The 25,486-nt window shown below is 47.8% G+C and overlaps 1 protein-coding gene across 2 annotated transcripts in view; it reads left to right on the forward strand.

The window, feature by feature from the left end:
* SEMA6B (semaphorin 6B) overlaps nucleotides 1–25,486 on the forward strand; it is a 323,709-nt gene that overhangs the window by 17,266 nt on the left and 280,957 nt on the right. For both annotated transcript variants that reach the window (XM_075352511.1, XM_075352510.1), the window contains exons 2-3: nucleotides 16,687–16,817; nucleotides 16,962–17,082. In XM_075352511.1, the coding sequence (XP_075208626.1) occupies nucleotides 16,709–16,817; nucleotides 16,962–17,082 (230 nt within the window). In that variant the 5' untranslated portion in view covers nucleotides 16,687–16,708. The remainder of the gene's footprint in view (nucleotides 1–16,686; nucleotides 16,818–16,961; nucleotides 17,083–25,486) is intronic.

Raw genomic sequence — 25,486 nt, forward strand, 5'->3', positions numbered from 1 at the left:
TAGCTCAGGTGCCGCCAACGGGTAGACATGACCAAACGGGATCTCCGCCCCTGGGAGTAAGTCTATGGGACAATCATACGGTCTATGCGGGGGAAGCCGATCTGCTTTTCTTTTGTCGCATATATCAGCGAAGTCATGATAAACCGGGGGTAGAACAGGTACCTGTACAGTGCCCTCCGCATTCGGTGTTACTGGAACCGGTACAGTTGGACTAATGGTCGGACCACTCTGCGGTGGGAAGGATATTTCCTTAGTCTCCCAATCGATGACTGGATTTGTAGACCGTAGCCATGGAATTCCTAAAATAATCAGAAAATGGGGAGAAGAAATCAACATGAAAACAAGGGTCTCCTGCTGACCTGGCTTCATCACACATTCTAGGGGTACTGTTTCCCGATCAACTGGTCCAGAAACTAACGGAGATCCGTCTACCGTCTCCATGGTAACCGGTGAGGATCTTTGTTGAGTACGGATACCGTGTTTCCTGGCAAAAGAAGAGTCCATGAAATTACCCCCTTGTCCAGAGTCTATCATAGCAGATGTAGGTATTAACTGTCCCTCCCACCGGATCTGAATGGGAAGCGAGCAATGGGTGTATTTCCCTTCTGAGTCCTTAGGTGATGTTGACATTACAGTCAAGGGAAATACCGCATCCAGGTGTCCACTTGCCTCAGAGATATCGGACTCTGCGTCCGTGTTGTCACACTCTGCCATGGCTGCCAATACCTTATTTGGGCGATTTGGACGTCTCGGGCAGTCAATCAAGAAATGGTCCGATTGACCGCAATAGAAACACAAACGCTCACGGAGCCGGTGTTCACGACGTTCGTTGGTCTCTCGCTTTTGCAGAGAGTCCACTTGCATAGGAACGTCCTCGGCCTCCCGTGGCGTCCTGAGAGCGGGTTCTCTGGAAGGAAACGCAAAGTTGGTTACCCGGTTTACAGCTGCCCATTTTTCCTGTCTACGTTCCGTCAAGCGGGTATCAATACGCACACAGTGTTGGAGAAACAGTTCAAAATCCCCTGGAGATTCGGAACGAGCTAACTCGTCCTTGATGGTACCGGACAAACCTTTTCTGAAAACTGACAATAACGCATTGTTTCCCCAGTCGTTGTCTACCACTAACCTCTTGAACTCAGTGGCGTATTCAACGACAGACCGCTTTCCCTGACGTAAGGAAAGGAGAGCCGATTCAGCGTTAGCACGGCGATTCGGATCATCAAACATTTGCGCCATTGTGGTCAGAAAGTCATCCAGGTGATTTAAACGGATATCCCGATTCTCTATCATAGGATTAGCCCAAGCCAGTGCTCGTGAGGTTAACAACATGATTATACATAACACTTTTGACCGGTCAGAACGATAATAATCAGCATGTACATCAAAAAACAGTATACACTGGTTAACAAATCCACGAAACTGACTACGATCACCACTGAAACGAAATGGGGGTAACCTAGGCATACCGGCAGCTGATACGGACGTAGTGGGGACGGCTTCCTGAGCCTCCACTCTGACTTGCAAATCCTGAATAGCCGGACCCAGTACCTGGTGATCATGGCCCAGCTGTGCCTCCACATCTCTAAGTTTATTCTGCACCGCCTCCATCTCTTGCTGCAAGGAGTTAATCATGGAAAAAAGCTGATCTACTCGTGTCTCAGTCATTGCCCCAGCGAAATCCTTTTATGGCCTGAGTATAATGTAATACTATTGTATGTACTGAGGATTTCGATAGCGTTAGGGCAATGACAACCAGAGACGAGTTCTTGGTGCAGAGATGTTTATAATATGTAACCAACGATAGGTACACAAACGGAACAAAACACAGTAGAACAATAAACACAAGAAATACCTTCCAGGATCGGAGCGAAGGGAATTCCCGGGGCCACACACCGGACTCCCCCAGGGAGACCACCAAGAGCGAACCCCTATACAGGGACTGTCTGGCAATCACCCCAGAAGGCCTAAATGCGCAGCAGCCGGGACACAAGGGGCAATAGGTAAAGTCCAAAAATGTCCGCATGGGATGAGAGTCCAGAGTGGTTACGAACCGGAAGGAACCGGGCAGAAGTGCTGACCAAAGACGGCAGACGGAGTCCGGGCACAGCTTGATGAGACCGGGTAAGTCCAGAGTCGGTGTCGGTTGTTTTTCAGGAGGATCCAAATGTCAATCAGGAACCAAGAGCAGCAAAGCAGGAGCACACTTCAAGCAGTATACTCAGGCACTGGACTAAGCTTAGAGGCGGCCTTTTAAGCAGCTGGACAGGAAGTAGGGCAACAGAACAGCAAACTCCATGTTAACCGAGGGCAAGCTCTTTCAAAAGAGAACTGGAAATCCCGGAAGCCTGACAGTAGCTATCCCCAATCTCACCTCCCACTCCCCTTCCACCCTTCCTCTCTCCCCCCTTCCTCCGCCGCTCCTGCATCCGTTGTGCCCTCACCCATCCTCCGCCGCTCCTCCATCCGCCGCGCCCTCTCCCATCCTCCGCCACTCCCTCTCCCATCCTCCGCCGCGCCCTCTTCCATCCTCCATCCATCTTTTTTTCCATGCCACCTAGTCCCCCCCTTTTTTCAGCACATCCGTGCGTTCGTCCTGATTTTTTTCTGCAAACTACGAAAGAAATACAAATAAACTTAGTTTAGGGCCAGTAAGATTATACTGTAGTAATCGTCAACTACAGTATTTTTTACTGAATATTGTAAGGGTTAGCCCAGTGCCACACATGAAAGCGATGCACAAGTCTCACACCGCATCATCCGGCACGCTCTCTTTCAGACAGGAGTATGCGGCTGTGTCGGGTGATGCGATGCGAGATTTGTGCATCGCTCTCACGTGTGGCACTTGCCTTAGTGTCAATTGCAGGCGCTCATATATATATATATATATATATATATATATATATATTTTTTTTACTGACGTCTGTATTTTTTATTTCGCCAAACTAATATTTCTTTGTATGGGGGGGGGGGGTCTAGTTTCCAACTTGGGGTCACATGTGGGGGAGCCCCACTGTTTGGGCACATCAGGGGGATCTCCAAACGCAACATGGTGTGGCTAACGATTCCAGCTAATTTTCCATTTAAAAAATCAAATGACGCTCTTTCCCTCTGGAGCTCTGCCGTGCGCCCAAACAGTGGTTTTCTGCTACATATGAGGTATCAGCGTACTCAGAACAAATTGCCCAACAAATTTTGCAGTCCATTTTTTCCTGTTACCCCTGTACAAATTAAAAAATTGAGCCTAAAATAACATTTTTGTGGAAAAAAAAAGTACTTTTTTGTTTTTATGCCTCAATGTATGAAACACGTGAGGGTTCAACGTGCTCATTACCCATCTAGATTTATGCCATGGGAGGTCTAGTTTCCAAAATGAGGTCACTTGTGGGGGAGCTCCATTGTTTAGGCACCTCAGGGGGTCTCCAAACGCAGCATGGCGTACGCTAATAATTCCAACCAATTTTGCTGTGAAATGGCGCTCCTTCTCTTCTGAGCCCCGCCGTGTGCCCAAACAATTACTTTCCACCACATATGAGGTATCTGTGTAGTCAGGAGAAATTGCACAATACATTTTATGGTGCATTTTTTCCTGATACCCTTGTGGAAAAAAAAGCTTCCTAGTTGAAATAACAATTTCATGGTAAAAAAAAATAAATATATATTTTCACGGCTGAACATTCTAAACTTTTGTGAAGCCTCCAGGGGTTCAAAGGGTTCAGTAAACATCTAGATAAATTCCATGAGGGGTCTAGTTTCCAAAATGGGGTCACTTGTGGGGGAGCTCCATTGTTTAGGCACCTCACGGGGTCTCCAAACACAACATGGCATCCACTAACGATTCCAGACAATTTTGCGTTTGAAAAGTCAAATGTCGCTCCTTGCCTTCCGAGCCCCTGCTTTTGTGTAAAAAAGTAAAATTTTCATTTTTTCCTTCCACATTGCTTTGGTTGCTGTAAAGCTTCTAAAGGGTTAATAAACTTCTTGGATGTAGTTTTCAGCAGTGTGAGGTGTGCAGATTTTAGAATGGGGTCACTTTTGGGTATTTTCTGTCACCTAGGTCTCTCAAAGTCACTCCAAATGTGATGTGGTACCTAAAACATTTTTTTTGTAAATTTTCTTGGGAAAATGAAAAATTGCTGATGAACTTTGAACCCTTCTAACTTCCTAACGGGAAAAAAAATTTGTTTCGAAAATTGCACTGGTATAAAGTAGGCAAGTGGGAAATGTTATATAGTAACTATTTTGTGTGACATATCTCACAGATTTATGGGCATAAAATTTCAAATTTTGAAAATTGCGAAATTTTCAAAATTTTCGCCAAATTTCCAAAATTTTCACAAATAAACGCAAAAAATATCGGCCTAAATTTACCACTGACATGAAGTACAATATGTCACGAAAAAACAATGTTAGAATCGCCAGGATCTGTTGAAGCGTTCCAGAGTTATAACCTGTCAAAGTGACACTGGTCAGAAATGTAAAAAATGGCCCGGTCTTTAAGATGAAAACAGGCTGGGGGCTGAAGGGGTTAAAGTAAAGAAGCATGAATAGTTAGCAAACCACTCCAAGTATTATAATAAAAAAGTCATTTCTGTTAATGCAACATGCTACAGTATATTAAAGGGCTGTCCAGGACTGTGTATTGATGGTTTATCTGTAGGATAGGTCATCAATATATGATCAGTGGGATGCGACTTCTATCACCACCACCTACCAGATATTCTCAGTGGCATTGAGAAATGATATGTTGCGGAGTGGGACAGCAAAGCTCCATCAACAGTATTGTGACCATAGCCGGGTACTACACATCTGCACCTATTCAGATGAATAGTGGTGGCTCTGCAGTACTCCACTGTGGTCACAATACTGTTGACTGAGACATGCTTTGTGAGGGCTTGTTTTTTGTACACAGAGATCTTTTCCAGGTTTCGGGGTTGTAGCTGGGCAACATTGAATTTCAGATCCCTTCAAAGATTTTCTATTGGGTTCAGGTCTGCAGACTGGCTAGGACATGCCAGGATCTTGAAATGGTTCTTACAGAGCCACTCCTTAGTTGGTCTGGCTATGTGTTTCTGGTCATTGTCATGCTGGAAGACCCAGCTACAACCCATCTTCAATGCTCTTACTGAGGGAAGTAGGTTGTTGGTCAAAATCTCACAATACATGACCCCATTTCATCCTCGTTTCAATACGGTACACTTGCCCTGTCCCCTCTGCAGAAAACCACCCATCAAATTATGATCTTTCCACCCCATGCTTTACTGTTGGGACTCTGTTCTGAGGCTTGTACTCATCCTTCTTTTTCCTCCAAACAATGGGAATGGAGTTGATACCAAAAAGTTCAATTTTTTTCTCATCTAACCATATGACCTTTTCCATTCCTCCTTTGGATCATCTAGATGGTTTCACGAACTTCAAACCAGCCTGGACATGTACTGTCGTCACCAGGGGGACCTTGCGTGCCCTGCAAGATTTTAATCCATGACGGCTTAGTGTTGTACTAATGGTTATCTTTGAAAATGTGGTCCCAGCTCTCTTCAGGTCATTGACCAGGTCCTCCCATGTGGTTGTGGGCTGATTCCTGAGCTTTCTCAGAATCATCCTCACCCCATGAGGAGAGATCTTGCATGGAGCCCCAGACCAAGGAGTAAGATTGACAGTCATCTTCTGTTTCTTCCATTTTCTAATAATTGTGCCAACAGTTGTTGCCTTCTCACCAAGCTACTTGCCTATTGTCCTGTAGCCCATACAAGTCCTTGTGCCGGTCTACAATTTTGTCCCTTGTTTCATTAGACAGCTATTTGGCCTTGGCCATGGTGGAAAGGTTGGAGTGTGATTGATTGATTGATTGTGTGGACAAGTGTCTTTTATACAGGTAATGGGTTCAAACAGGTGCAATTAATACAGGTAATGGATGCAGACTAGGAAGACTTCTTAAAGAAATAATAACAGGTCTGTGAGAGCCAGAATTATTGCTGGTTGCTAGGTGATCAAATACTTATTTCATGTAATAAAATGCTAATTAATTATTTAAAAATCATACAATGTGATTTTCTACATTTTTTAATTTTGTTTGTCACAGTTGAAGTGTACCTACAATAAAAATTACAGACCTCGTCATTCTTTGTAGGTGGGAAAACTTGCAAAATCGGCAGTGCATCAAATACTTATTTTCTTCACTTTTTATTCATTAGAAAACAAAAGAAAAGGAGTATTAAATGGCCAACCATATAGTCAGAAAAAATCATCAAGACCATTGTCATTATAATATGAAAACTAAGAAAGTTTATTGAATACAATTAGTGGGAGAAGCCCACGTACTTCTGGACATCTGCCCTGGCACTATTGAAGCACTTTGCACTTTGTAATGGGTAAGCAGCCTTGTTCTAGGGACATCCTTTTGTATTTGCAGTCAGAGGAACTTCCTCGACTACATCCTTTGGGTGCTGCTTGCCCACTCTGTGTATTTGCCCTTACTTTATTGGGCTGATGTCCTTGTGTTTTGGGATTATTTATCTGGGACTGATCTCCTACCTATCATGCTTTTTTCTATTTATGTGATTTTACCATTGTCTGAAATTGTATTCAATAAACTTTCTTAGTTTTCATATTATAATGACAATGGTCTTGATGATTTTTTCTGACTATATGGTTGGCCATTTAATACTCCTTTTCTTTTGTTTTCTATTGATGCCCTTATGGAGTGGCCGTACTTTACTTCTATTATATACCCCATCTGTCACCTTGAAATTTTTGATTGTAACTTTTTATTCATTGTTTAGTTTTTCTGAACCTTATTCTATATACTGCAATACTATAGTGTATATGTATGTATGTAATGTTATGGGGAAGAATCAACAACAAGTGGGACACAATTGTGAAGTTGAAAATGTATTGCTTATTTTAAACTTTTTTAAAAAATAAATAACTGAAAAGTATGATGTGCAAAATTATTCGTCCCCTTTAAGTTAATACTTTGTAGCGCAACCTTTTGCTGCAATTACAGCTACAAGTCTCTTGGGGTATGTCTCTATCAGTTTTGCACATCGAGAGACTGAAATTCTTGCCCATTCTTCCTTTGTAACAGTTCGAGCTGAGTGAGGTTGGATGGAGAGCGTTTGTGAACAGCAGTGTTCAGCTCTTTCCACAGATTCTCGATTCGATTCAGGTCTGGACTTTGACTTGGCCATTCTAACACCTGGATATGTTTATTTGTGAACCATTCCATTGTAGATGTTCTTTTATCTTTGGGATCATTGTCTTGTTGGAAGACAATTCTCCGTCCCAGTCTGAGGTCTTTTGCAGACTGCAACAAGTTATCAAGAATGGTTGTCACGGTTCTGCCTCCCCGTCCACATGAGCCTTCTCCCGAGCCTCACTTCCGGAGCTTGGATGCTTTAAAAACTGACATCTCCAGTGAACCAGCGCCGGCTATAAGCTTAGCGCTGCTTTGCTTGTGATTGCTGGTCCTAGAAGTGTTATCCTAATCCATCTGTGCCAGTGCCCCCGTGCCCTGTCAGTGTTCCGTCCCCTAGTTGTACCCCCATTCCTCTGTCCCCTCTCCTACCTCCCCACTCGGTTGCTTCCTCTGGTACTGACCTCGGCCTGACCTCGACTCCGCTTCTGCTCTTTCCTTTGGTCCTCCTTCTGCCTGTACTGTGCTTGACCCGGCCTGCCTGACCATACCTCGCCATGCCCCGCAGCTCTGCTCCCCAGCTGTGCTGTGAGGCAGTGTACAAGCACACACTGTGTATCTACTTCCTGGTTTTTCTTGCTCCGAGTAGTGTTTTCTGCTGCAGAGCTCCGGCTCCCCCTGGTGGCAGCTTGACAATGGTCCTGTATTTGGCTCCATCCATCTTCCTATCAATTTTAACCATCTTCCCTATCCCTGCTGAAGAAAAGCAGGCCCAAACCATGATGCTGCCACCACCATGTTTGAGAGTGGGGATGGTGTGTTCAGGTTGATGAGCTGTGTTGCTTTTACACCAAACATACAGTATATTTTGGCATTGTGCCCAAATAGTTCCATTTTGGTTTCATCTGACTAGAGCACCTTCTACCACCTGATTGGTGTGTCTCCCAGGTGGCTTGTGGCAAACTTTAAATTACACTTTTTATGACTATCTTTGAGTAATGGCTTTCTCCTTGCCAATCTTCCATAAAGGCCAGATTTGTGCAGTGTACGACTGATTGTTGTCCTATGGACAGACTCTCCCACCTCAGCTGTAGATCTCTGCAGTTCATCCATAGTGATCATGGGCCTCTTGGCTGCATCTCTGATTAGTCTTCTCCTTGTTTTAGATGAAAGTTTGGATGGACGGTCGGGTTTTAGTAGATTTGCAGTGGTATGATACTCCTTCCATTTTATATGATCGCTTGCCCAGTGCTCCTTGGGATGTTTAAAGTTTTGGAAATCTTTTTGCAACCAAATCCAGCTTTAAACTTCTAAACAACAGTATCATGAACCTGGCTGTTGTGTTCCTTGGTCTAATGATGCTATCTGCACTTTATGGACAGACTCTCCCACCTCAGCTGTAGATCTCTGCAGTTCATCCATAGTGATCATGGGCCTCTTGGCTGCATCTCTGATTAGTCTTCTCCTTGTTTGAGATGAAAGTTTGGATGGACGGTCGGGTTTTAGTAGATTTGCAGTGGTATGATACTCCTTCCATTTTATATGATCGCTTGCCCAGTGCTCCTTGGGATGTTTAAAGTTTTGGAAATCTTTTTGCAACCAAATCCAGCTTTAAACTTTTAAACAACAGTATCATGAACCTGCCTGTTGTGTTCCTTGGTCTAATGATGCTATCTGCACTTTAAACAGAACAGTGAGACTATCACAGAGCAGGTGCATTTATACGGAGACTTGATTACACACAGGTGGCTTATATTTATCATCATCAGTCATTTAGGACAACATTGGATCATTCAGAGATCTTCAATGAACTTTGAGTGAGTTTGCTGCACTGAAAGTAAAGGGGACTAATAATATTGCACACCCCACTTTTCAGTTATTTATTTTTAAAAAGTTTAAAATAAACAATAAATTTCATTCAACTTCACAATTGTGTCCCACTTGTTGTTGATTCTTCACCATAACATTAAAAAGTGTATCTTTATGTTTGAGGCCTGAAATGTGGGAAAAGGTTGAAAAATTCAAGGGAGCCAAATGCTTTCGCAAGGCACTGTATACTATAGATAGGATTGTCAGAGATTGACAGCAGCATTTAAAGAGAACCTTACAGCTAATACATTTGTAGCGTCCACGGGGCCTTAGGGTACTTGTCACCGGGCCAGTGGTTCCTTGCGGTAGCTGCGACTGGACTGACCCGGTTCCGGAACCCTGTCGGCTACATGTTAATTAAGAACAGCAAACAAACAGATGTCCAATAAAGATGGGGATGGAAGGAGGGTGATGGGCCCCTGGGAAGCGTGTCACCGGTTGCAGTGGTTACTGGGGTCTCAGGCTCATTCGCCGCCGACCCTTCCTGCGACTAGCTGTGACGAGTGAGTACTACCATGCTCGAGTGCTCGGTACTCGTAACGAGTAGTGATGAGTGAGCCCTACCATGTTCGGGTGCTCGGTACTTGTAATGAGTAGTGATGAGCGAGCACTACCATGCTCAGTTGCTCGGTACTCATAACGAGCAGTGACGAGTGAGCACAACCATGCGCAGGAGCTCGGTACTCGTAACAAGTAATGATGAGCGTGCAGTACCCTGCTCGGGTGCTTGGTACGCATAATGAGATGTGAAAAGTGAGCACTATTATGCTCGGGTGCTCTGTACTTGTAATGAGTAGTTATGAGCGTGCACTACCATGCTCGTGTGCTCGATAATAAAAAGTAATGAGCAAGCACTAATGTGGCGCCCTGGACAAGCCAGGACGTCAAAGGTACTGCAACAACACACCCCACACCCCGGTTAGGAACATCAAGGTCAGACACAAATCCTTGTTGCCTCCCTCCAGGGGCTGATGTCCACACCAGGTGGGGCGGAGCCAGGCGGTTGTCTCCTCCCACTGGAGAGTTCACAGTCCTGGAGGCGGAAAAGAAGGTCAGATAGATAGAGAGTGACGAGGAGAGAGAGAGTCAGGGAAGTAGTAGTGGAGGAACTGACTGGCCGTGTCCGGGTACGTGGCCCGGGCACCTGACAGCAAGGTTGGCAGACGGTGGTGACCGTCTGCAGGAGAGGCCGATTGACGCAAAACCGTAAGGACCAGGGACGGGCGGTGGCCCGCCGGTACCGGATCAGGGAGCGAAGAGCAGCCAGCACCATTCGGCAGGGCCTACGGACCCCGACCAGGCTAGGAGTCGCCATTAAACTGGTCAAATCCGTCAGCGACGGGAACCTCCGGGGTTTCCCAGCAGTAAAGACCCGACTGAAGGCAACCGTCCAAACCGTGAGGGAGAGAAAGCTACCGCCAGAGCTAGAGCTCCCAGGGCCAGAGCCTGCGGGCAAACAGGGGCTCCCTTAGCCAACCTACCGCTGGGGAGCAGGTTACGGGTGGGAAGCCATCGGGGCCGAGAACATAATACCGGTGCAGGGAGAGACAGTTACCGCCAACCTTCCGGGAGTGACCGTCGCAGCCGTCTGTGGGACTCGTCCATCCAGCCGTTTGTTTTACCAGAGACTCCGTGTGCGTTACTGGCTGAGTAAGTACCACCGTTCCGTCTGGCACTGCGCTGCCCCGTGACCCTGCACCTGGCCAGGCCCCGCAATCCACCTTACAGACAACAACTCCGGGCCCCGGGACTACCAAAATCCCCCTACCCACGGAGGGGAGGAAAACATCCCAGCTGCTCCCTGTCATCGCTCCCGGGATCCCCGTACAGAGCAGCGGTGGTGCCCCAACCTCACCACACACCGTGGGTGGCGTCACAAACCGACATCCCCAAACACCAACAAACCACCCCTTTCACTCACGGGCGAGGAGCGCCGCTCGAGTCCCCGGATTCGGCCCACCGCTCGAGCCACCGAGCAGCAGCAGCGCCGGACCCGAGCGTGGTGAGCGCAGCGCCCCGCCGCCCGAGACAACTTGGCGTCACGAACAGGATCCTACCGTTCTACCGCCGGGTAGAAGTGCGCCTTGTGTCCCGTCGGAGGTGTCCGGCCGAAAAATTTCGAGAGCCGCCATATTGGGCGCGAGAAGTCCCCGCTCGAGCGTCTTTCTGAGCAGTGGAGGCACGAAAGCCAAAGCTCCACCCCTGAAGAGGAGGTGCCAGAGAGACACCAAGGGGGCACGGATAGCGTCTGGCCGCATGTAGACCGCGGCTATAAAAGCAGGGACGCCAGGACCCTGCGGCCATCTTTTGGTTCCTGGAGGAGGCCGCCGCAGCGATGCATCGTCCGACGAGCAACATCGTAGCCCCCGCGCCCGGCACCGCGGCGTGGGTGGAGGTCCGGACCGCTCAGCTGCATAGCCGACTGCAGAGCCGAGTGCAGCTTCTCTTGGAGGAGCGGGAGGCCGACATGGCGGATGTGGTGGCGGCCATATGGAGACGCGAGGTGGAGGAAGAATTGGAAGAGCGGGTAAGCGCCCCACGCCCCTGTAGCCCTATAGGATCGGCCATTGTGGCTGAGGAGCCCGGTCTGCGCCCGCTCGCCCTGCTGCCTCCCCTGCTGCCCATGTTGGCTGCTGCTGCCCCGCCACTAGGCCTGCTACCACCGCAACCGGTAGCGAGACCCAGCCAATCCGCCCAAGCGGACTGAACTGCAGCAGAAGCTCGTGACCATCGTGAATCGCTTCCCTGGAAGCTACCGGAGACCGTGCCCGTCAGCGGAGAGGTACCGGGGACACCGGCCAAGATCGTGCCAGGTTCCGAGCCCGTGCCCGGGACCGCGGCGTGGATAAAGGCCCAAATAACTAAATCCCACTGACGTCATCGGGACCAGATACGACTTCTGACAGAGCAGTGGACCACCGAGGTGGAAGCGCTGGTGGCGACCACCCGGGTGCATGAGATGGGAGCCGACGAGATGGAGCTCGTGAGTGACCCACGCCTCCATGTCCCACAGGGACCGGCCACTGCGGCTGGGAGACCCGGTCCGATCTTGGCCCTCGTACCATCCCTCCCATTACCTGTGGGGCCCCCCGGTGTCGACCTACCTGACCTGCTGCCCCGTGCTACCACGGTGGGGCCTGACGTGCTGAGTACCGGGGGCCCGGAGACTGCGACAGCTGGCGGTAACCTGCCTGGTGCAGGGACATATGATCGTGACTCCAGCCCTGGCACCGAGGCCGTCTCAGAGTTTGAGGAGGCGAGTGAGAGCCTTCGCTACTACGGCGGACCGGTAGTTTTCTATAGCCCGCACACTGGTGGAAATGGATACCGGGCACCCCTTTCCCAACGGGCCTGTCACCGCATGTTTGACATGCTGGTAGCGGAGGATGAGGCCACCTCAGCAGGAGAGTCGGAGTGATGGCAGCAAACCCCGCTGCAAGTGTCCCCGTTGGGACCACAAGCACCATTGTGTGATGTTCTTGTATGTTGTTGAATGTAACCGAATGATAAGAAGAAGCAATCAAACGAGCTGTGACCAGATTAGCACCGTGATTGAACCGGCCGTTGCCGGCAACTAGTCCCCATTGCGACTTTCTGCACCGTGCGTAAGGAACTACTTACGGACAAGCCCGAGAACTCGCAGGGCAACCACAAATTTGCGGCGTGTAAATAAAAATGTTGGCTTGTTACCGTGACCACCTCCAGAGAGGCTGATTTGGGAGGATGGGCCTGGAGGAAAGGGATGGCCCAGGCCCGCCACTACCGTAACCGGTGGCAATCCTCCGGGGGTCAGGGATCCCCCATGGACGTGGATCCCCTGAAAGAGACCGTACCCGCTCGGGCAATTTGGTTCTGGACTGGGGCAAGGGGTGCTGCCCACTTCTTAGGGGCAGCATCAGGGCCAGGTTGTTTGGGCGGGGGGGAGAGCGGAAGCCGTACCGCTATAAAATGTTTGTGATTTTACATGTTTTACCGTTTTTTACCTTTTTCAGTTGTGAAAATAAAACCGGTGATGGACGAGCAGCCCGCGGACAGTCTGCGTTTTACCAAGGGGGAATGTGGCGCCCTGGACAAGCCAGGACGTCACAGGTACAGTAACAACACACCCCACACCCCAGTTAAGAACATCAAGGTCAGACACAAATCCTTGTTGCCTCCCTCCAGGGGCTGATGTCCACACCAGGTGGGGCAGAGCCAGGCGGTTGGCTCCTCCCACCGGAGAGTTCACAGTCCTGGAGGCGGGAAAGAAGGTCAGATAGATAGAGAGTGACGAGGAGAGAGAGAGAGTCAGGGAAGTAGTAGTGGAGGAATTGACTGGCCGTGTCCGGGTACGTGGCACTGGCACCTGACAGCAAGGTTGGCAGACGGTGGTGACCGTCTGCAGGAGAGGCCGATTGACGCACAACCGTAAGGACCGGGGATGGGCGGTGGCCCGCCGGTACTGGATCGGGGAGCAAAGAGCAGCCAGCACCATTCGGCAGGGCCTGCGGACCCCGACCAGGCTAGGAGTCGCCGTTAAACCGGTCAAATCCGTCAGCAACGGGAACCTCCGGGGTTTCCCAGCAGTAAAGACCCGACTTAAGGCAACCGTCCAAACCGTGAGGGAGAGAAAGCTACCGCCAGAGCTAGAGCTCCCAGGGCCAGAGCCTGCGGGCAAACAGGGGTTCCCTTAGCCAACCTACCGCTGGGGAGCGGGTTACCGGTGGGAAGCCATCGGGGCCGAGAGCATAATACCGGTGCAGGGAGAGACAGTTACCACCAACCTTCCGGGAGTGACCATCACAGCCGTCTGTGGGACTCGTCCATCCAGCCGTTTGTTTTACCAGAGACTCCGTGTGCGTTACTGGCTAAGTAAGTACCACCGTGCCGTCTGGCACTGCGCTGCCCCATGACCCTGCACCTGGCCAGGCCCCGCAATCCACCTTACAGACAACAACTCCGGGCCCCGGGACTACCAAAATCCCCCTACCCACGGAGGGGAGGAAAACATCCCAGCTGCTCCCTGTCATCGCTCCCGGGATCCCCGTACAGAGCAGCGGTGGTGCCCCAACCTCACCACACACCGTGGGTGGCGTCACAAACCGACATCCCCAAACACCAACAAACCACCCCTTTCACTCACGGGCGAGGAGCGCCGCTCGAGTCCCCGGATCCGGCCCACCGCTTGAGCCACCGAGCAGCAGCAGCAGCGCCGGACTCGAGCGTGGTGAGCGCAGCACCCCGCCGCCCGCGACACTACCATGCTTGGGTGCTCAGTACTCGTAATGAGCAGTGACGAGCGAGCACTACCTTGCTTAGTTGCTCAATACTCATAATAAGTAATGATTAGTGAGCTCTACCATCTTCGTTACTCATAACGAGTAGTAATGAGCGGGCAATACCATGCTCATTTGCTCCATACTCATAATGAAAAGTGATGAGCAAGCACTATCAGGCTTAATTGCTCGGTACTTGTAACGAGTAGTGATGAGCGAGCATTACCATGCTCGGGTGCTCAGTGCTTGTGATGAGCAAGCACTACCATGCTCGGGTGCTCGGTACTTGTAACAAGTAGTGACGAGCAACCACTATCACGCACGGGTGCTTGGTACTCGTAATGAGCAGTGCCGAGCGTGTACTACTGACTCGCCCGCACCAGGGCCTTAGGTGACTCGGTGTTGAGCCGGACTAGTCCGGGGTAGTCAGCGGTGGCGGGGCCCGACTCCGTGACCCTGGCAGAGTCAATTAAAATCGCCATATGGGGGAGATGGTAATAAAGTTTGTATAACATTCGTGACGCCACCTGTGGATTGCGGCTTTGGATCCGCGGCTGCTGGACGCGACTCCCGGTGCTGTGTTGTGGCAGCTAGGTGTTTCTGCTCCCCACAGGTGGAGTGGGTACCTCGGGGCAACCGTTTGGAAAGTCTATGGTGGATGTTGATAGGATGCAGGACAAAGCAGACGACACCAGGCTTGCAGTTAAGATGTTTTACTCACTGTTGTGTTGACTGGTTACCCGTGGTATGCCGGGAATTAACTGTTCTGGGCCTCCACCGATCCCGAGCAGGTCAAAGGTCAGTTCCGGTGCACCCCTCAATGTGCCTTCCCTGGCCGTCTCACTAGCGCCGACGTTCACTAGACTGTCCTGCGCCTCCGCCACCGAGCCTGTCCAAAGGGTGGCTGACCTCAGTCCTTTTATTGCTCCCCCTTGCAGGTTATGGGTGGCAGGTTGTGGCCTCGGGTGCCTGAAGCAATCTCACGAGCCTTCAGATTACTAAAGGGAAATGTTTTCCTCTTTTAGCCTGAGGACTGTCCCCGTTGTTGCATCCAGATTCCTCCACTCTGGTGTTCTTGGTGGAACAAGTCCACGGAGGCCTCCCGCACATCTGTGGCACTCTGGAACCCTTTCCGCAGTGTTACCTGGACCTAGCAGGGCTCCAGGGTCTTCACCAAAAAAACAAAGTCTCCTCACTCCTTTCTCTCAGACTTTCTGTCACAGACCCACTCATAGACTCCTGTCAACTGTCACTTCTCTGACAGACTGCCCACACTGCCTAGTTCAAACTTGAACTAACCGGTTTTCCTAACTGACCCACTGACAGGCTCCACCCCTCCAGGACAGTTAATGGGACTGAAGGCCCCATAACCAGGAAGACTGGTCGCTTCTCCCAGCATTAATGGGGTACCTGCCTTAAACTTTGACCCAGTGTGTGACCTAACAATTGGTGTGTGAAGGTTTTGTCTGTGAACCGGTAGATGACCCCCTTCTTACCCAGGATGGGATACCACACCTCTGGCTGAGGTGCAGTACCTCTGTGGCGACGAAAGCCTCAGGGGCGCCACACTACCTTGCATACCAAGCACCTGAGCAGGGTACTGCTCGCTCATCACTACTCGTTACAAGTACTGAACTGAACCCCCGAGCATGCTAGTGCTCGCTCATCACTACTCATTACGAGTACCGAGCACCCGAGCATGGTTGTGCTTGTTTGTCACAGCTCATTACGCATACTAAGCATTCAAGCAGGGTACTGCTCGCTCATCACTACTCATTATGGGTACTGAACCCCCGAGCATGGTAGTGCTCACTCATCATTACTCGTTACGAGTACCAAGGACCCTAGTATGGTAGTGCTCGCTTTTCACTACATGTTACGAGTACTGAGCACCCAGACATGGTAGTGCCTGCTCATCACTACTCATTACGAGTACCGAGCACCCGAGCGTGGTAGTGCTCACTCATCACTGCTCGTTACGAGTACCAAGCACCCGAGCGTGCTAGTGCCCGCTCATCACTACTCATTATGAGTACTGAGCACCCAAGCATGGTAGTGCCCACTCATCACTACTAAAGATGCTTATAATGAAATGGTTGAATATTTCTGAGAACTCAATAGTCTTTAAGTAACATTTTATGTTGAATTTCGAGAAAACACTTATTATGCACTTATTAATAATTTTAATTGCAACTGTACATAGATTAAGACAGTTTCATAAATTCTCGACAAAGAAAAACTGTCTTTGTTGCTCCTGACAACCAATCACAGTGCAGTTTTCATTTCACAAGAGCAGAATATGAGATGAAAGCTGCACTGTAATTGGTTGCTGTGAGCAATAGTGGCCGATTGTATTTTAAGCAGTTTCATAAACTCCCCAAGTTCTTTTAAATGTAATATTTTCAATAATTTTTTTGTTTGTTTTTATAGAATTTTACTTGGTTTATGTATCATGCTCCTCCACGCTGGGCTTCTGTGGTTTTGTTTTGCGATAACAAGAAGTCCTGGGGTTTCTTCATTTCCAGAAGAGGCAGAACCAATCATTACAGTTGGGGTTGAAGGTAATTGCCTTTCCAAATGCCATTTATTCTTTTCATCTCATATTTCTTCTCAGCACAATGATATTTATTACCTTAGATTTTCAACATTTTCGGTAAATGCAAATTGTAATTATTTTGTGTAACCCCTGCTTTCCTATTGTTTAGATCTCCAGACATATCCCGTATTTATTGGGAGTGGTCCCAACAGACCTCTTTCAAAGAAAAGTAACCATTTAAACATTCAAAAAATTCTAAAAGTCAACAGGACACTTTACATTGGAGACAGGTAAGAGTTATATGTTTTTGCTTTAGATAATATATATATTTTTTTTACTGGATTTGGTTATTTTTTTAGATGATTATATCTATCTTTGCATTTTCACTGAGAAAATACTATACTATGCCAGTGACCATTGTTTGAATTAAAAGGGGTTTTCCACTTTAGTAAAACGTCCTAAAATGATTTTGTTCATGCGAAGTAACAAACACAAAAGGTACTCACCCTCTTTGTGTCACGATCATCTGCCTGCATGTTGAGATCAGTGACAGCCTTTAGACTGGAGCCTCTCATCTGGCTCTCTTCATTTAAATGAGTTTAATTTCTTTTGGCACTTAAGTGGTTAAGTGCCAGTTTTGCTATTGCAGCTTTTCCTAAGGCTGCTTTCACACCTCCGGTTTTTGCTATGCGACACAATCCGGCACTTTGCAGGAAAATCGCAACCGGTTTTTTTTGCTGCCGGTTGCGATTTTCCTGCATAGACTTTAATTAGTGCCGCATTGTGCCGCAAGGCCTTGCGTTCCGTCCGGTTTTTGCCGCATGCGGCAGATTTAGCCGATGCGGCGGCCGGATGGAACGTTGCCTGGCACGTTTTTTCGTGCGGCAAAAAAAACCGCATCGCGCCGCATTCGGCCGATGCGGCGCATTTTTCAATGCATCCTATGGCGGCCGGATGCGGCGCGATGCGGCAATAACCGCATCCGGCCGCCGCATGCGGTTTTTGCCACTGCGCATGCTCAGTAGCATGCCGCAAGCGGCAAAAACCGGACTGGCCGCAAAGGAAAAACTTATGCAAAGGATGCGGTGTTTTCACCGCATCCGTTGCATAGCTTGCACAGCCGGATTGAGCCGCAGAGCTCAAGCCGGATGTGTGAAAGTAGCCTAAGCAGTACCTTGCTGAGTGATTAGCTGCATTCACTAAGTAGGCACACCCTTTGGCTTTACATAGTGGTGTATCCCAACATTCCCTGCTGAAGATACTCGAACTCATTTGTGTCCTGGCTGCCTGTGAAGAAGGTTCTGCTAGTCTAGTTCCTGTGCTCAGGCAATATCATTTTGTTTGTTTTTTTTCCCCCTGTTTGTCTTTATTACCCTGGTGTGCTGTTCGTGCAGCGGTGAGGTCTAGTGTACCTCATCTACCCCTCATTAGTCAGGCTTTAATAGGGCCTTTTTAGGATCCCAGGCTCCTATTCTGCGACAGTTGCAGAAACTGTATAGGGACTGGTGAGGAGAGAAGGGACAATTGCAGGTGAGGTTAGGGGGTGCCCACCTACTCCTCTCACTAGTTCCAGGGCCTCCTGTTGTTTTTGTTGTGCTATAGACGCAGGTAGGTCTGAACGTACCTCACCACACTTGCTATACCCGGCAAGCGTGACACTTTGTGTCTAGTGTTCACCGATTGTCCAGTTATTTGGGGCGATTCATCAAATCTTTTTCCTAGATTTCTGGCAAAAAAAGCTTTCAAAAGTTACACTTTTTGCACAAACTTGACTTTTGTGACATCACAAATTTTACTCTAGCAGTGAGACAGAATCGCCTAGAGAATTGCCGGTTTTGATGAATCGCCCCCTTTGTCTTTGTGTTTTGTCTGCAACTATAAAGTAACGACAACAGCACACATCACCAGTTTTTGCACTGCTCCCCTAATTATTCCATTTTCTTCTGTTTTTATATCCACTATACAGTCCTGCTATTTATTTACCATTAATATTTATGGTCATTACCAAGGGGGCACAATGCAAAGCAGCCTAAAGACACGACCCTTGAGAATCCTGTGTGTCACGCTTCTGGTAAAGACCATAAAAATTACCACTAAATAAAAAGGCACATATCTTTAAGATCATCCGGAGAATTTAAAGGGAATTTTTCAACGTAATTTCACACCCCAAATTATTTATATGTGGATTTAGTTCTTTCAAAGACAAGTCCAGCAATATTTTACCTTCCCTCTGTGATGGAAAAATCAGAAATCAGTGTTTGAATTGATATGCAAATAAACCTGGAAAGCTATTGTAGTTCTGAAGTCTCTGTCACTCCAGCTCTATTCCACCTGCCAATTCCAATGTTCCCCTGCTTGACTGACTGCTCCTTTGCCTGAAGTCACAAAGCATGGAGGCTTTCAGTCAAGTAGGAGAAGGTAGCACTGGGTGAGGAATAGAGCTGGAGTTCATTTACATATTTTTTCAAATGCTGATATCTCAGTAAGGGAAGAGCGAACCATCCATGTACAGGTATTGCTGGACCTACATGTAAATATAGAGGATCAAATCTTTGTGACAGATTCCCTTTAAGGGTATGTGCACATCGCGTCATTTGGATGCTGGCGCAGCCTCCAAATTTCCCAGGCTATGCCACTTCAGAAAATTTTCCAAAGGCTGATTTGCTGGTGGCTTTGCCATCATTTTTGCAATGGCTGCACCTCTGTTGGCTTTCACTTTATACTGTTAAGTTTATGCAGCTGGTGGCTTCCTGGCGGAAACCATCCAGAGCATGAGCATGTCAATTTTTTTTAACTACGTCAGGATTTCCAAACCCTGTAGTGGTAGAAAAAGTAGTATGAGACAGAACTTGTGCACAATGTTTTGACATTGCTGCACATTATGTTCATTGTATGGCCCTTTTTGTGGCGCTTTGTCAGCTGGGTTCCAGGCTAAAAAGATGTTGTGTACATACTCTAAGAACAGAAAAGATTTAGAATCCTCATGGGAGCTCTGGCAAAAAAATAAGGGCAAAAATTGGCTAATTTGATTTGGTGATAGATCCGCTTTCAAAGTAAAATAAATTCAAATCAAGGAAATTAACATTCAATATTAACACCTTAGGGTAGTAAACATAATCTCTAAAAAATAGCTACTGATGTACAATGAAAAGCAAAGCAGTAAAGGGGGCTTTACACGCTACGATATCAGTGCTGATATCGCTAGTGTGCGTACCCGCCCCCATCGTTTGTGCGACACGGGCATATCGCTGCCCGTTGCGCACAAAATCGCGCACCCCTGTCACACGGCTTACCTGCCCTGCGACGTCGCTCTGGCCAGCGATCCGCCTTCTTTCACATGGCAGGCGTCCAATAGAAGTGGAGGGGTGGAGAAGAGTGGGACGTAACATCCCGCCCACCTCCTTCCTTCCGCATAGCAGGTGGAGTCAGGTAAGGATATGTTCCTCGCTCCTGCGGTGTCACACATAGTGATGTGTGCTGCCGCAGGAACGAGGAACAACATCGCTAATGAGAGGTAAACGATTTTTTGTTTTAGGACGACCTCTCCGCGGCAAACGATTATGGCCGCTTTTGCGATCGTTTTAGGTCACACAAAAGTGTCACACGTTGCGATATCGTTAATGACGCCGGATTTGCGTCACTAACGACGTGACCCCGACGATAAAGCATTAACGATAACGCAGCGTGTAAAGCCCCCTTAAGACTTTCAGGCTCCATATCTCACCATCTACTATACCTTTGAACGTGATTGTGCATTCTACGTTTTGGTCAACACTACAAGATCACACTATCTCAATTTGATCTCCTTTCTCTTTTTCCTGCCACAGGTCAACCACTACATACCTCCTTTTGTGACCCACAGACTACACATCTGTTTCTGTCACATACTGGGTCTTCAATAACTTTCTAGAAGGGGTATGTCTCTTTCTCCATGAGCTAACACATCCCATTGTGGGCTAGTCCCAACACTTAACTACTTCCCTTCAATCTGACAACCAGATGTAATAGTACAATGCAATATACATAAAATCATTACAACATATTACATCCCATTACAATCCACATAGCACAATATTTACAAAAGACACAGAACACAATTTATATTACACTACTGTCATGAGTGTGTCCCGCTCTGAGGAGACCTCTGGTGAGTCCGGAACCAGAAGGTCACAACTAGTGACTGTAAACATCTGGATCCATGCAGTTTCAAAAGTATCCGGATGCTGGACATTCGGGCCTAGAGTTCTCAGGGAATTCTGGCTAATGCTCCAGGTCTGGCACTCGGCTAATACAAAGAAATAAAGGAAAAATAAAGAAAAAAAATAATGAAGCAAGCGATGCTATATTTACCGAGACTCCGGCACGGCTATAACTACTCCTGCGGCCGCCCTTCACTTCCAGAGCCACGCATTAGGCTCATGCATACTGTTTTCCCCACCCATCAGGATCTGTAATTGGTTGCAGTCAGATGGGCCCCCACCCTGAGTGATAGCTTGTCTGACGCTTCCAATCACCCAGTCTGCAGGTCTATATCGTGCAGTAAAAATAAATAAATAAATAAATTGGCGTCGTAGGGTCCCCCCATATTATGATACCAGCACAGATAAAGCATACGGCTACAGGCTGCAGCCCTCAGCCGTGCACTTATCTTGGCTGTGTATGAACATAAGAGGAACCGCATGCAGCTTTTTTAAAAATTATTATTATTTAAATAAATTATTTAAAAAACAGCGTGCAGTCCCGTCCAATTTTGATACCCAGCCATGATAAAGCCCGACAACTAGCTGGGGGCTGGTATTCTCAGGCTGGGGAGACCCATGGTTATTGGGAGCCCTCAGCCTAAACATAACAGCCTGTAGCCATCTAGAATTGCTGCATCTATTAAAAGTGACAATCTCATCACTTTACCCAGTGCTTCCTGATTGCCCTGGTGCAGTGGCAATTGGGGTCATAAGGGGTTAATCACAACTCATAGCTGCCACTAAACCCTAGATTAGTAATTGCAGGCATCTATGAGACTCCCCCATTACTAATCTGGAAGTGAAAGAAACTAAAACACAAACACCAAAAAAATCCTTTATTTAAAAAAAAAGATAAAAAAACCCTCTTTCATCACTTTATTTATCTTAAACACTCATGCAGGTCCAACGTAATCCACATGAGGGCCCACTATGATTCCAGCTCTGCTACATCTGAAGCTCACAGCAAGCACCATAAAACATGACTTCCCATTCTGAGGTTCAGGTAGAGACTGAGCCGTGCTCAGCGGTGACGTCACTCATGTTAGTTGCAATAACAGCTAGAGGTCCCCACGGTCCTCCACTTGTGATTGCAGGTAACCTGACCCCACATGACCTCAATGAACTCTCACTGAGTTCACAGACCTGCATCTCCTGGCAGAAAATCGCGTTTTTTTGCCAAGAGATGCAGATTTGGTGCTGAAATTTTTACACCATATTCCTGCACCCAATATACACCTTCTGGCAAAAAAACCCCTCATCTCTACTGCATGTGGTATGATGCGGTGGTGATGCGGTTTTTGCCAGGAGGTGTAGGAATATGGTGAAAAAATTACAGCACCAAATCTGCATCTCTTAGCAAAAAAAAATGCACAAAAAATGATTTTTATGCCGTTTCAGTACAGGTTTCTTCCAGTATGTGCAAATTTGGTGGTGAAATGTTTGAACCAGATTTCAGCACTGTGCATCTCCTGGCAGAAAGCTGTGCCCAAATGGCATTAAAACTGCTTTGTGCATTTATTTGCCAAGAAGTGCCGTCAATTAAGACTATAAATATGCTTCCCACGCCCATAATCCAGGGCATGACAAGTAAAGAATATGCCGGCACCCGGTAGCTCGCCGCGCTGTAAATGTGATGTCATGTGCTGCACTGCTCACACGCTGGTCAGTTGCGGCATGCCATCGTCGGAGGAGGACACCGGGTGAGCGGGGGGGAAGGTGAGTATAATCTTTTTTTTTCTGTGCGGCACCCGGGAGAATCATATATATAAAGATGCGGCCGGAATGGGGACAAACCATTCTGGGGCTATTATGGCGACATGTATACCAGGATGGTGCCATTATGAGGATATGTATATCCGGAAGGTGCCATTATGGGAACAGGTATACCAGGATGGGGCTATTATGGGGACATGTATACCAAGGATAGGGCCATTATGAGACATGTATACCAGGATGGGACAATTATGGGACATGCTGTAAGTACCAGGATGTGGCCATATATTCCAGGCATAGCCATGATGAGCTCATACACCAAGATGGGGGACATATTTAGCAGAGTGCGGGACATTAGTACAGGATGGGGGTCAGTACTACACAATGAAGGGGGGGGGGGGGGCAACACGTATTTCTTTATAGGATGTAGAACACTACAACTGCCCATACACCTGACCAGCATGTAGGGGGCAGGCTCAAACTTTGCACTGGGTCCCATCGGACTCTAGTAACGCCACTGACGAGGTGGAATGACCTAGCCCTTAGGAGTCAATTTTGCCAAGGTCTGTCAGAAAGGCTCAAAGTTTTATATAAAACAATTGAGACATTAGAGGCTGCCATGGCTCTGGCTATACGCATCAATAGATGCCTCAGAAATAGACCTATGATGACTCCGTGCTCTGTTGTGCTTCCTAAGAAGGAAAACATTCCTGTGAGCTTTGATGAACCCATGGAGTTAGCGGGGGCTTCCTCCCAGAGTCTGTTTCTTCTCTGGTCATAAGAGTTATTTTATCAGGGTCTGTCCAAACTTCTGACCCTAAGTTGTGTGTAGGATTACAACCTGGACGTATATATTTCCTCCACATGTGCATCTCAGTTTCTTTTACCTGCTGAGGTTGTCATAGGTAGTAAAACTGAGATTATATCTGTCATTTTAGATAGACGGGCAGGAGCCAATATGGTGGATTCTTAGTTTGTATGGACTCATGGCCTCTCCTATAATATGCTGGCTAAGTCCATCCCCATATTCACCAAAGACTCTTTGCCTCTTGGTCTCGGACGTTTTTCGCAAGTGGTGTATAATATAAATCTACGCATAGGGGCTCTTAACAAGGAGCTCCTTTCTTGTTATGTCTTGGAAGGTCTCCCTACTTCTATTGTATTGGGCCTGCCCTGGTTAATTATGCATAATACAGTGGTGGACTGGCAGTGGAGAGAGAGTCAGATGGAGTGAGTTCTGCAGGAACAATTGCCTGAATACGGTTATCTCTTCCCACTCCACTAAAGCTGGGTTCACACTAAGCGACAGTGACAACGATGTCGCCGTTACGTCACCATTTTCTGTGACGTAACAGCGACCTTGTAAGTCGCTGTTATGATCGCTGCTTAGCTGTCAAACACAGCGACGCAGCAGCGATCATAACGTCGCTGTGCTACATGTGCAGAGAGCAGGGAGCCGCGCTTAGCGCTGGCTCCTTGCTCTCCTAGGTACAGTACACATCGGGTTAATTAACACGATGTGTACTGCAGCTACATGTCACAGTGCAGAGAGCAGGGAGCCGCGCACACTGCTTAGCGCTGGCTCCTTGCTCTCCTTGCTACAGTATACATCGGGTTAATTACCCGATGTGCACTGCAGCCACATGTGCACAGAGCAGGAGCCGGCGCTGGCAGCAAGGGCGGAGGCTGGTAACGAAGGTAAATATCGGGTAACCAGGGAAAGGTCTTCCCTTGGTTACCCGATGTTTACGCTGGTTACAGCTTACCGCAGGCTGACAGACGCCGGCTCCTGCTCCCTGCTCGCTTCATTTCGTCGCTCTCTCGCTGTCACACACAGCGATGTGTGTGTCACAGCGGGAGAGTGACGACCAAAAAATGAAGCTGGACATTCAGCAACGACCGGCGACCTCACAGCAGGGGCCAGGTCGTTGCTGGATGTCACACACAGCGACAGCGATGGGACGTCGCTGCAACTTCACAGAAAATGGTGACGTAGCAGCTATGTCGTTGTCGTTGTCGCTGTGTGTGACACCAGCTTAAGACTGTACCCTCCTTTTTGTCCAATTTTGTTGATGTATTCTCAGAAATGGGGTGCTAAGATCTGCCTCCCCAGCGTGCATATGATTGACATGTTAACTTGCCCCCCGGGAAAAACCTCCCAGACCAGATTGTATATTCTTTCTTGTCCTGAAAGGCAAGCTATGAAAGATTATATCTCGGAGAGACTTGATAAGGGACATATCACCCTCTTCTTCTTCTCCTGTGGCAGCAGGGTTCTTCTTTGTTAAGAAAAGAGATATAGGGCTGCGTCCCTGTTTACATTTTCGTGAGTTGAATCAAATTATTATTCATGACCCTTGACCTCTTCCACTCATCCCTGATTTATTTAATCAGATTGTTGGGGCTAAATGGTTCTCCAAGTTGGATTTCAGGTGGGTGTTATAATCGCATTAGAATCAGAGAAGGGGATGAGTGGAAAACAACCTTTAACACACCTGAAGGGCATTATAAAAACTTAGTCATGTCTTTTGGTTTGACGAAAGTCATGTCTTTTAGTTTGACGAATGCCCCCGCTATTTTTTAACATTTTGCTAATTACATGTTCCATCACTTTTTGAGTAGATATGTGGTGGTATATCTAGATGATATTTTAATTTTATTCGTGCAACCTCAGAACTCATCAGGTACACGTCAAGCAGGTGTTACAAATATTATGTGATTATAAACTGTATGCTAAATT

Source organism: Anomaloglossus baeobatrachus, chromosome 1 (assembly GCF_048569485.1).
Source record: "Anomaloglossus baeobatrachus isolate aAnoBae1 chromosome 1, aAnoBae1.hap1, whole genome shotgun sequence".
NCBI classification, from domain to species: domain Eukaryota; kingdom Metazoa; phylum Chordata; class Amphibia; order Anura; family Aromobatidae; genus Anomaloglossus; species Anomaloglossus baeobatrachus.